Source organism: Neoarius graeffei, chromosome 21, assembly GCF_027579695.1.
Source record: "Neoarius graeffei isolate fNeoGra1 chromosome 21, fNeoGra1.pri, whole genome shotgun sequence".
Taxonomy (NCBI): domain Eukaryota; kingdom Metazoa; phylum Chordata; class Actinopteri; order Siluriformes; family Ariidae; genus Neoarius; species Neoarius graeffei.
The window spans coordinates 45917246-45930178 of NC_083589.1; the positions used below are offsets into that span (position 1 = coordinate 45917246).

Genomic DNA, 12933 nt, shown 5'->3' on the forward strand with positions numbered 1-12933 from the left:
GAACGACGGGAGCCGGCTCTTCGGTGGGAGCAGAGTTGGGGAGCCGAATTAGTTTTTTGTCCTTGGGTGCCTCAGAGAGAGAGAGAGAGAGAGAGACAGACAGAGTTCAGCTCAGCTGAAGGATGATTGTCTATTTGACAACCATGATCATTGTTTTGTTGCCGTGAATTCCTAAAGCTCATGATATAAATTGTCGCTCATAAATTGACAGGTTCAGTCGGCAACCGCCTTGGCACGGCCAGATTAATCTGCGGTATACAACGAGACAGCAGTCATTATAACAGGAGCAGCGGCTTCTCATTACTGGTGGAGCAGAGTGCGGCACTTTTTTCTCTTTTTACATGCGCTCAAGGTGCCACATATTTTGTTGCACATTGTTCTGTGTTTGTTAAAATAATTTCCAACTTTGCTTCATAGTTTCTTAGGCCTGATTTATACTTCATAATTTATTTTGTGGCATTTTGTTCAAGGTCGAGTGTGAAATAAAGCCATAAAGGATAAACAGTTGATGTCTTCTGTGTATTTTATATTGGTAATATAACACAGTTTTGCATTATGTTTGTGAAAAAATTATTTATTAATTGGTAAGTAAGTTTTATTTCTATAGCTAGAACATTGTTACACTGCTATACTTTACAAAGCTTTACAATGGCTACAAAAACTAAAAAATAAAATGGAAAACATCCTATTGATAAAATATAAAAATATAATTAATTAACTAGTTAATTGCAGCAATTAAATCAAAAATAAAATCTCAGGAGCCGTTTGGGAGCCGAAAGAGCCGGCTCCTTATAGTAAGAAGAGCCAAAAGAGCCGGCTCCCGAAAAAGAGCCGAAATTCCCATCACTAAAACAATGAATGAAACAGCCGTGGCTGTCACCTGGCGGCAGCGCGCAGTGATAAGAAGGGAGAGAAAATAGTGCCAAGCGATTTCAAGGTCTGACTTTTTATTTGGCAACGGTTTTGTGATGCAAATATATCACTTTTGAACACGTACTGTTTTGAGACGAAAAACGTTTTATTTTCGTGACCCCAACAAACTTGCCGGACTACTTTCGTCTGGACCAAAACTGGACAAGAACTGGACTCACAGGATGCTGTCAGAGGTAAGTCAGTGTGTTTGCACGACACTATTGATGGGGATGCCATACAGATTCATGTCAAAAATCCCGAACTATCCTTTTAAATACGACAGACATTGTAATACAGCTTTTTCTGATATTTCAGCGTGAACAAGATTCAGCCTTTAACTCAATAGTAGGTTAGAGGAGTTTTTTTTTTTTTTTAAATTCATGTACCCAACAGTAATTCCGTTTTGGAAGAAAAAAACAAAATGTTTACATTTTAAGCAACTGATACTGAGGGATGCACAATATGCCCAGGGATTAAGAAAGTTTGATTTCCCGTTGTTTTCAAACCCCGGAAGTCTATCCATCCATTATCTCTAGCCGCTTTATCCTGTCCTACAGGGTCGCAGGCAAGCTGGAGCCTATCCCAGCTGACTATGGGTGAGAGGCGGGGTACACCCTGGACAAGTCGCCAGGTTATCGCAGGGCTGACACAGAGACAAACAACCATTCACACTCACATTCACACCTACGGTCAATTTAGAGCCACCAATTAGCCTAACCTGCATGTCTTTGGACTGTGGGGGAAACCGGAGGAAACCCATGTGGACATGGGGAGAGCATGCAAACTCCACACAGAAAGGCCCTTGTCGGCCGCTGGGCTCGAATGCAGGACCTTCTTGCTGTGAGGCGACAGTGCTAACCACTACACCACCATACTGCCCACCCCTGAAGTCCTAAAGCATATTATTCATTAACTACACTGACACTAATGGTAAGAGGTGTGTATGTTACATTTACAGCCTTTAGCAGACACCCTAATCCAGAGGGATTTACAAAGTGCTTTACAGTGTTTTTATCAGAAACATCCTTATGTTAAAAAAATAATGTTTTAAACCTTCAGATTAAATAACAAAATCTCTTTTGTGAGAGAATTCTGGCCAAAATGCCCTCAACCAATTCACACAATAAAATATGCACCAAGATATACACATTAAGGGCGGCACAGTGGTGTAGTGGTTAGCACTGTCGCCTCACAGCAAGAAGGCCCTGGGTTCGAGCCCAGTGGCTGGCGAGGGCCTTTCTGTGCGGAGTTTGCATGTTCTCCCCGTGTCTGCGTGGGTTTCCTCCGGGTGCTCCGGTTTCCCCCACAGTCCAAAGACATGCAGGTTAGGCTCATTGGTGGCTCTAAATTGACCGTGAGAGTGAACGGTTGTTTGTCTCTGTGTCAGCCCTGTGATGACCTGGCAACTTGTCCAGGGTGTACCCCGCCTCTCGCCCATAGTCAGCTGGGATAGGCTCCAGCTTGCCTACGATCCTGTAGGACAGGATTAGCGGCTACAGATAATGGATGGATGGAGGGATGGATATACACATTAATAAGATCTCATCTCATCTCATTATCTCTAGCCGCTTTATCCTTCTACAGGGTCGCAGGCAAGCTGGAGCCTATCCCAGCTGACTACGGGCGAAAGGCGGGGTACACCCTGGACAAGTCGCCAGGTCATCACAGGGCTGACACATAGACACAGACAACCATTCACACTCACATTCACACCTACGGTCAATTTAGAGTCACCAGTTAACCTAACCTGCATGTCTTTGGACTGTGGGGGAAACCGGAGCACCCGGAGGAAACCCACGCGGACACGGGGAGAACATGCAAACTCCACACAGAAAGGCCCTCGCCGGACCCGGGGTTCGAACCCAGGACCTTCTTGCTGTGAGGCGACAGCGCTAACCACTACACCACCGTGCCGCCCATTAATAAGATATACAAAATAAAAACAATATACTGAGTACACACACACGATTTTAAAACAAAAAGGTGTAAATTGTTCAGGGAATGTACAAGGTTAAAGTGAAAAGCTGACATCGTACTAAAAGAATTATTAAAATATGTATGTTTTACAATAAAATTAAAATAAGTTAAATAAATTAGCTGAATAAAATGACATTAATTATCAGCAATATTTCTTTGCATGCAACCAGAAATGCAAAAGTTTGGGTTATTTGTGACATTTGAAAAAGTGACCTTTTGTTTAAAAAAAAAAAAAAAAAAAGCTGAAATTTTGATCCATCATCTCATATCCATCTTTTGATCTCAAACCCAAATGTCTTCAGTGTATAGCAAAAACCAAAGAATTGGCCTTGCCGTTCCAATACTTTTGGAGGGGACTGTGAACTAACCAGTCTGCAGAGACAAGTCTGTATCCAGCCTCTATATCAGCAGCAGCAGCCAGTATGTTGGGCTGAGTGTCAGATATTGGTGCTTTATTCAGCACAAAGACCAGCATGATCTATAGACAAATAGCATGAGTCAGAATTTTTTTCTAAGCTGTTTTTCATAATCCTCCTGTTATGCCTTATGAATTGATTTTATTTATTACATATGGATTGTACTATATATGGGTTATGCAGTCACTATACTCCTGTAGAAAAGGCTTACAGACTAGTACCATTTTGGCTGCTTGTCCACTGCTTTCCAGCATGGGTCGATGCCACTGAATGCAGAGCTGGTACGTGTTCAGTGTGGCCCATGGATACAGGTCTGACGTCGTCTGTTGAGGATGACAAACAGCGGTTAGATTTAGTTCATATTGTCAGTGTATGATGAAGCTAATTTACCGCAAAGACCTTTCTACCCATTGTTACCAAGGGTGCCAATAAATTTGGAGTTCACTGTATGCTTGTATTTGATTAACTACAGGAAATGGTGTGATCGGTGACATCATGTGGTTGTGGTCCTACATTGTGTCCAGTGTTCCTGGGATATTTTAGATAAACTGAAAGGCAGATGTAGTTATTTGAAAACTATTTAGACATCTATGAGCATGGATTCAACATACAACCAACCAATCACCAGTGTTGCCAAATACTTTAATTGGAAAGTAGCTAAAGCTTGCTTGAAAAAAAGTAGCTAAATGTCGATGGATGATATTATGCGCTAATTAGTATATTGGTGATCTCATCATGTCGTATTTGCATTGTGTCAAAGCTTTACATCTGTTTGTTTCTCTTCTATTCTCTGTGCTGCCATATACTGTGTTTTAATACAGCTGAATTCCAAATAAAGCTGTTCTCATTGACATAAGATGACATAATAACCAGCAGTCACTTCAAAGCCATTTTCAAGCTGCTGCTCTGTACTGCTAAATTTCTGATTTTATAACTGCAACATTGTCTGCATACATGTCAACCTATACGGAATGTCCATATTTTATACGGATTTGATTCAATAAACGTGGTATACGGGCGTATAAATAAAGTTATACGGATTCTTTAAAAAAACTTCAATATTTATTTAGAGCTATAATCAATTCCCACGATGATAAAAGAGCGCATAACATTTACAAACGTACTGTACACCACAGACAGCCAGTAGAGAGTCTTATGAAATCGCGCGTTATCTTGTGGTAGCGAGACTTCGTTCCACTTTTGACCATGCGCACACCGCATTGCGAGAATCCCGCCAACCGTGAAGTCATAGACATATAAACATAGACGCCACCTTCTGCGTAGAATCGTACGTCATCCTCGCCGCTATATTGGATGTGGCAAAGTGGAGATTCTTCAGCCGTCTCTGGTATAGCGTCTAGACAGTAGCCGAGAATAAAGATGCCTCATTCATGTGCTGCGTTTAACTGTACCAACAGGTTTACCGTCCAAACGAGATCACATGGGATTACCTTTCACAGGTGAGACTGGAAAAATACTTTTCATTGTATTTGGTCATTATAACGTAATTTTACGAACAGATTTTCCTGACTTTCCAAAGACATGCAGGTTAGGTTAACTGGTGACTCTAAATTGACCGTAGGTGTGAATGTGAGTGTGAATGGTTGTCTGTGTCTATGTGTCAGCCCTGTGATGACCTGGCGACTTGTCCAGGGTGTACCCCGCCTTTCGCCCGTAGTCAGCTGGGATAGGCTCCAGCTTGCCTGCGACCCTGTAGAACAGGATAAAGCGGCTAGAGATAATGAGATGAGATGAGATTTTCCTGACTTTGTGGCTAATATGAAGTCTCGTGCATAATAGCCGCTCGGTGAAACCTGTCTCCAAACAACAAAGTATTTCCTTCGTAACTATGCTGATAACACTGTTTTTGTCAAACATTGGAGCTTTGTATTCATTCTGAAGGTTCATTGTTATTAATATTGAATAAAAAGTAACTGGGATATATCATTGTTAATTATCATTCAAATTTTAGGTAAATTATTTTAATTTGCATCTTATACGGATTTTATAAGGGAAATACGGATTTTGGAGGTTGGTTATACAGGTTTGATTGACCAAAGGTTGACATGTATGTGTCTGACAAAATCACCATGCATATAATTTAAAGACAAGGGCTGTGCTGTGATTCTGACTATATTTACATGTAAAATGATAAAAGTTAAAAGCGACAGAATATCTTTTTTTTTTTCTTTCACACAGCACACAACCTCTGCCTGTCTGTGTAATGAACCACAAGAAGGATGTTTTCAGTCAGGGATGACTAGGCTGAATCTGCTTCCTAGTGGATAGACCTTTTGAATCCTCCAGATACAAAGATTTAAAAAAAAAAACTTTGACGAGTACCATCGACTCTTCTATGGAAAGTAGCTAAGGTTTGTCAAAAAATTCACTATATTTCTTGTTAGTCACTTTTTTGAAGATTAAAGGGGTTTAAAAAATTGCTAAATCTATCAACTAAGCCGATCGTGTTCTTTTTCACCCCACTAAAACTAGGTTTTAAAACTTTGACAACACACAAAGACTAACATTTGTTAGGGCGCCCCCTGGTGGCTGCAGTCCTCTAAGAAACTTTTTATATTGTTCATTAGACAGAACTAAGCTCTGTTCAAGCATAGCCATCCATCCATTATCTGTAGCCGCTGATCCTGTACAGGGTCGCAGGCAAGCTGGAGCCTATCCCAGCTGACTATGGGTGAGAGGCAGGGACAAGTCGCCAGGTCATCACAGGGCTGACACATAGACACAGACAACCATTCACACTCACATTCACACCTACGGTCAATTTAGAGCCACCAATGAGCCTAACCTGCATGCCTTTGGACTGTGGGGGAAACTGGAGCACCCGGAGGAAGCCCATGCAGACATGGGGAGAGCATGCAAAGTCCACACAGAAAGGCCCTCGTCGGCCACTAGGCTCGAACCCAGGACCTTCTTGCTGTGAAGCGACAGTGCAAACCACTGTGCCACCCTCAAACATAGCTAGACAATAAAAAACAAAACACACACCTCTCTCGTGTGTGTGTGTGTGTGTGTACCTGTATAATCTGAGGCTCCAGAAGGAGGGCAGAAGGAGGATCAGGTATAACACACTGCTCTTTGTAAGTTGCTAGGTGATCACTGAAGAAGGTGTGTAACTGAGTGAGTCTGAGAGTTAAATTCGAATCGCCAGCTGGAGACATAAACTCCTCCATACACTGCCCTGCAACTGGACAAAACACATGTGCACACACATGCTATCGAACAGTGTTCCAAAACAACTTATATACTGAACACTCATACTGAATTACTGTGAGATTATTTTGAGAAAAAAATAAAATCTCTGAAGACCCAGAAGCCGATAAGGATGATGCTGAAATCTAGGTAAATGGTGGGGCGAAAATTGATTTGGTTACAAATTCTGGACTGTGGTGACTCCTATGCTGATAGATATTGGAATTGTAAATAATCAATCAATGTATTTATTTATTGAAGACCTTTGACAGAGGAGGTTTACGATGGCAAGGTCATCACTAGGCTACCATCATGAACTCCCAACCCTCCCACAAAAAGCATTTCACCAACAAAGTCCCCATGAACTATAAGCCTACGGTAGTTGTCTCATCTCATCTCATCTCATTATCTCTAGCCGCTTTATCTTTCTACAGGGTCGCAGGCAAGCTGGAGCCTATCCCAGCTGACTACGGGCGAAAGGCAGGGTACACCCTGGACAAGTCACCAGGTCATCACAGGGCTGACATAGACACACAACCATTCACACTCACATTCACACCTACGGTCAATTTAGAGTCACCAGTTAACCTAACCTGCATGTCTTTGGACTGTGGGGGAAACCGGAGCACCCGGAGGAAACCCACGTGGACACAGGGAGAACATGCAAACTCCACACAGAAAGGCCCTCGCCGGCCACGGGGCTCGAACCCGGACCTTCTTGCTGTGAGGCGACAGCGCTAACCACTACACCACCGTGCCGCCCTACGGTAGTTGTATGGGCTTAAAAAAAAGCAATGTATGTAAGCTCTTACTTTTTGTAAAAAATCAATCAAAATCTCGATGCTGGATCACAATCATCAGTTTACAGTGGTGTTACAGTAAACAGAAATTTGAAGACATGAGAGTGGGACATGTGGACTGCTGTACTGTACTTGGTTGCATGGAGATGTGCCTTAGATTGAGCAGGTGTGTATAGTAGCAGGAAAGGTGCATCCAGGTGATCTCAGAGCATCGCTTGACTTTCAGTTCAATGTCCATATCTGGAGCAGAACTGGGGTGAACTAACATTGGCTCCTCCATCCCACCTGACAATCATGAAAACCACACACACACACATCCGAGTGACACATACATAAAGATTTCAAATGGAGCAATGAGTCATAAACAATTCCTTAGTTGTGTCAGAATTTAGTGTATACAATCTTTTTCTATAAATGATCACATGAACAGCAGATCCAGACTCGTACAGTTTTCAACAGCTGGTTCATCTACGGTTCCTCAGCTGTGGAAGTGTAGAAATGTCACATACGGTAAAGAGAAGACTATAAAGCTGATTGAACATGTGCATTTACCGCAAGGATTGAGTAGATCATTGGAGGCAAAATCAGCAAGAGCTTTGAGAGATATAGGAGGAAGTGGGCCTACTGTTGTTGCAGTGATGCCACACAACTGGCCATGATTTGTGAGCACGTCCATTGTCTATAAAACACACAAAATGATCATAGACCGAAATATAAAAGCGAACATGGCATCATTACAACAAAGTTAGTTGCATGGTTGGGTGTCTCACCTTTGCAGCAGCTCTCAGACAAACCCAGAAAAGAAGTAAGTGACTCCGAGTCCAGTCTGAGCACTAGGAACAATAAACATACAAACAGTACTTGCAATACTCATATTATAGTGCATTTCTTACATGAGTTTGAAATTTAATGACCAAAAGCAAAGACATGTCAATGATGAACTCCTGCATCATCATCATCATCATCACCTTGTTTGATTCAGCAGGTTCCAGAGGCGGTGGAGGTTCTGCAAGGTCAGTGGTGCTATTTTGCCACTGCTGCAGGTATATTAGCGCCATCTCCATATAGCACATGTGGATCAACCTTAAAGAAAACACATACAAACACACACGTGCAGAACGACATAAAACGTACTGCAGCTCGTGTTATGTCAGTGGAGAGCATTAATACATTCTGAATAGTACTGATTAACAACTGATAAAATTCAAAAGTTTTATAGCACACACTCATTACTCACTGCAGATTGTGGCTGCGAGAATGAGCCAGTGTGATGCTCTCCAGGAAGCTTTCTACCACTGTCTGATGTCTGAGTGTGCCCTGTGACATCAGGATCCTCCCTACAGTTCCTACAGGAACACCGCCATAATTAAAGACAGACAATCTTATACAATAGCATTCACAGTCGGGTTTATAAGTATTTGGACAGTGAAACAAGTTTTGTAATAATAATAACAAGGAAACAGGCCACACTGGGCCGCTTATCAGTCAGTTGTACAATTACTTTTGAGCCTGCGAAAATGGAGGGGCTGTCTATGTAAAAAATGGCTGTAATTCCTAAATGGTTAATGCAATGGTTTTTGTTAAACCTACCGAATTAAAGCTGAAAGTCTACACTTCATTCACATCTTGATTGCTTCATTTCAAATCCACAGGTAAAACTACACAAACTGTGTTGCTGTCCAAATACTTATGGACCAGACTGTATGTGCAATTGTTGATATGGTGATGTTTTTGTGATGAGAGGATAATTTATTTATTTTTTTGAAGGAGTCTCCAGTACCAGCACTTTGTAACAGTCATAAGAAAGCCATGTCCTAATGGTTAGAGAAGCAGCTTTAGGACCAAAAGGTCACCGGTTCAATTCCCTGGACCAGCAGTAATGGCTGAAGTGCCCTTGAGCAAGGCACCTAACCCCCAACTACTCCCCAGGTTGCTCTGGGTATGTTGTACGGTACGTCACTCTGGATAAGAGCGTCTGCTAAATGCCACTAATGTAATGTAATAAACAGAGCGTTCCTTTACAGTTTCTGACATGGGAAACTGTTTTCCCAGTAAATGACAGAGGGCTTTGTGGTTTTTCAGTAACATTGCAAAGTGCATTTTTTGTCTTGTTAACTTTGCAATCGAGGAAAAAAAAAAAAAAAAAAAGAGTCTGGTGATGGAACAACTGTTTACAGCTGTTATAATGTTATGATAACAGGAACACACTTGTTTCACTTACATTGCACAATAACGTTACTAGATAATGTAACAAGTCACTCTTTAATTCATTAAAGATGTAAGCATGGGCAAATTACTGTGGTGTGAGAGGAGCAAATGCTTCAGGATGTGCTCTTGCTTTGTGCTGGGCTGCAACACACCACCCCATCAATGATTATTTTCCTTTAAGTGCACACCCAGTTGTTTTATTCCTTACATAAACACAGTCTATAGCCCTCCTTACAAGCGCTAATCTGAATGTGCTTACCTTTAAGGTACAGAATATTAGCCTCCAGCTGGGGGTCCCTGCTAGCTGAGGCTTGTGCGATGATGAGTGCAGAATGGAGCTCCTCCTGAGCCAATAACCACAGATTTGGGTGTTGTTCATCCCCTTCCGATGAGCTCGCCATGGCCTGCAGGGCCAAACACTGACCTGGAATACAGGAGCAATCCAGAAATCAGCATGACGGATTATAAAAGTAAAAAAATTGTACTCGAATATATTTCTGTTGGTATTTATATTTCTGTATAGCCCTTGGAGATCCCGGTGTCATTCCATACTAGAATTTGAAGAATGCTCCATGCTATCCTCATGAGGACCTTTTTTCCCCCCCATTTAAACTACTTCCTGTTTAAACACATTCTTCAGTTTGCATATATAGTATTTGCAACCATTTACAAATAAGGAAAAATGAAAAATGCTACAGTTCAGGTCTTGTGAGAATGAGAGCTGACCCAAGCACATGGTTGTCCTGGCCAGTAGAGGGAGCTGTGGGTGGTAAATGTTCCTCCAAGCTGGCGTGGAGAGAGGCTCAAGTCCTCCCCCTGCCTTCTGCACAACACACTCCTCCATTGTATTCAGCTGTAAAAACAGAAAAAAATGGACACTCCAGATGCTGCTGATGTTGAACTTTGTGTAAGGGTCAGTAAGTGAAAGCTGACCTGCTGCACCAGTAGTTTCTGAGTGAGTAAGTAAAAGGGCTGACCATCTGAGCCCCTCCGTTCACTCAGCAGCAGAGTGGCCTTAGCAAGGCACAGACCAGAATGCAGAGAAAGGGTACTACGACCAGACAGCAGACTTACTACCTCCTAAAACATACAGACACACAAAATATTTCACTTAACTACTAGATAAATGCATGTATAATGATTATACATAAGGGTTTTTTCAGAAATCAGTAAGATATGGTGGATGGGTGACAAGCCTGCAGAATGGAGGTGCTCTCCTCCAGCGCTCTACCACAGTGTGTGTTCAGCATGACCCCCTGCAGGAGCAGCAGGGCCTGAGTGTCTGGGTCGCCCCAGGCCTCAGCCTCAGCCAGGCCTTGTTTCATCAACCGGTCAGCCTCCACACTGCTGTCCACACCTACACACACACACAGTTTGTGCACTCGCTTCAGAGCAACCAAATTAGATCAAAAGCCTGCCAAAAGTGTGTGGTGAAGCAACTCTTGTGTTTGCACTTATTGCACCACTGTTTTGGGACTAAATAATTAACCATGTTTTCCAGATCATATCTAGGAAGTTTATTGTTATGAATGAGAGGAAAAAAGGTGGGTATCACATACTAAACATCCATTATCTGTAGCCGCTTATCCTGTACAGGCTCGCAGGCAAGCTGGAGCCTATCCCAGCTGACTATGGGCGAGAGGCAGGGTACACCCTGGACAAGTCGCCAGGTCATCGCAGGGCTGACACACAAACAACCATTCACTCTCACAGTCAATTTAGAGTCACCAATTGGCCTAATCTGCATGCCTTTGGGGGAAACCGGAGCACCCGGAGGAAACCCATGTGGACAGCATGCAAACTCCGCACAGAAAGGCCCTCGTCGGCCGCTGGGCTCAAACCCAGGACCTTCTTGCTGTGAGGCGACAGTGCTAACCACTACACCACCGTGCCGCCTGCCACATACTAAACACTGCTCTGCAAATAACATTATTTGTATTATTATTATTACAATATTATTATTATATTACATTACAATATTATATTATTATTATTATTATTATTATATTATACAATATTATATTACAATATTATTATTGTATTATTATTATTATTACCAGGGTGCGATTTGTCAAAAAACCAGAAGGGGGGATGGTTGGTTTGTTTTTTTTAATCATGAAATGTCACAAAATTAAGGTAACAATAGGCTAACAGCTCAATAACATCCGATGATATCAAATGAATAACACTAAATAAAAACGAACACTAAATCAGAGATAGTAAATTCATCTTCCTATCTCTCTGACTAAATACACGAACACTAACACACAACAAAGTTCGCATTGCTTGTCGCGTTGCTGTGATGTTTCTCTCCCTCCGGATTAAATGGACAGTGACTCGAAAATCACTAAAATACATGAATGCTAAATGAACAGTTTGCTCTGATGGCGCAGTTCATGTGGCCTTTTCTGCTTTCCCGTCGGTGCGCTATCCGCCGCGTTTCGCCCTTCTTTAATCCACATTTCTGCGAATTTCTCAGCAGGGAAGGAACGCACGTCTGGCCCATTGACAGCAAGGAAAAGAAGGCTGTCAGTGTGGATACATTCATTCTGTTGCGCTCATCAGTAAGGATGTGATTCATGGCGCTAAATCCACGTTCACACTCTGGATATTGTTATTATCTACAATGTATCTATTTGCTGGGGACGTTCATGAACATCAAAGCTGCCACTTCAGGTCATTTTGAAAGTGAGTGCAATGTAGACCATAGAAAACTGTGTCACAACATGCCTGTCATGTCAACTTTTTTTTTGGTTTCTTTGTTTTATTGACGGGGTTGTCCCCGAGGATTTTTTTTCAGCAGAGATAAAAACCAGAGGGGGGGATGATCCCCACCATCCCCCCCAGCAAATCGCACCCAGATTATTACTATTAGAGCTGTCAGAAGTTAATACATTCATTCATTTTGACCATAATTTACTCCCATACTTTAGTATTCTCCAAGTTTGGTCAGGTCGTTTGCTCTCCCCTGTTATGCGACAGTTACACGTTTGTGAGTGTGGGGGCTAAACACATGAAGCCAGTTAGATTTCTTTAAACTATTGCTCCTGCTATTACCTTTTACTGTACACATTAGCTAACAGACCAGGGGTCATCGACTGGCAGAGCTGAGAAACATATGGAAAATAACTAGTTAAGCAACTCCAGTCTTCTAAACATGAACCAGCTTCTATATCAGAGATCCTCTGTTGTGGCTTTTCTAATGACATGCATTTATGTTAATAATTTAGCAAAAGGCAGCTCATCAGATCAGAGTCTAACTACAGGACTAAAAACGTGAGTTCACATATGGATGTTTTCACAGATTTTTAGTTTATTTGCCATTTCTGGTCTTAGGGGTGTTAGTGTAAAAGTGAGAGTAGTAGCAATACTCTGAAACAAAACACAACCACTTTGGTAACTGTCTTATA

At 42.1% G+C, this 12933-nt stretch overlaps 2 protein-coding genes across 2 annotated transcripts in view; one reads left to right on the forward strand and one right to left on the reverse strand.

The window, feature by feature from the left end:
- The window catches only part of rint1 (RAD50 interactor 1), a 30454-nt gene extending 24700 nt beyond the window's left edge, over nt 1-5754 (forward strand). Inside the window, exon 14 of the transcript XR_009651012.1 lies at nt 5505-5754. The gene's annotated coding sequence lies outside the window, so the exon portion shown is untranslated. The remainder of the gene's footprint in view (nt 1-5504) is intronic.
- Nucleotides 1-12933, reverse strand: part of cfap54 (cilia and flagella associated protein 54) — a 69702-nt gene that overhangs the window by 2411 nt on the left and 54358 nt on the right. Inside the window, exons 55-66 of the mRNA XM_060903236.1 lie at nt 10720-10880; nt 10457-10603; nt 10250-10376; nt 9783-9947; nt 8553-8661; nt 8284-8398; nt 8086-8148; nt 7868-7994; nt 7448-7600; nt 6341-6510; nt 3527-3628; nt 3258-3367 (exon numbers count right to left, since the gene is read on the reverse strand). Coding sequence (XP_060759219.1) covers nt 3258-3367; nt 3527-3628; nt 6341-6510; nt 7448-7600; nt 7868-7994; nt 8086-8148; nt 8284-8398; nt 8553-8661; nt 9783-9947; nt 10250-10376; nt 10457-10603; nt 10720-10880 — 1549 coding nt within the window. The remainder of the gene's footprint in view (nt 1-3257; nt 3368-3526; nt 3629-6340; nt 6511-7447; nt 7601-7867; nt 7995-8085; nt 8149-8283; nt 8399-8552; nt 8662-9782; nt 9948-10249; nt 10377-10456; nt 10604-10719; nt 10881-12933) is intronic.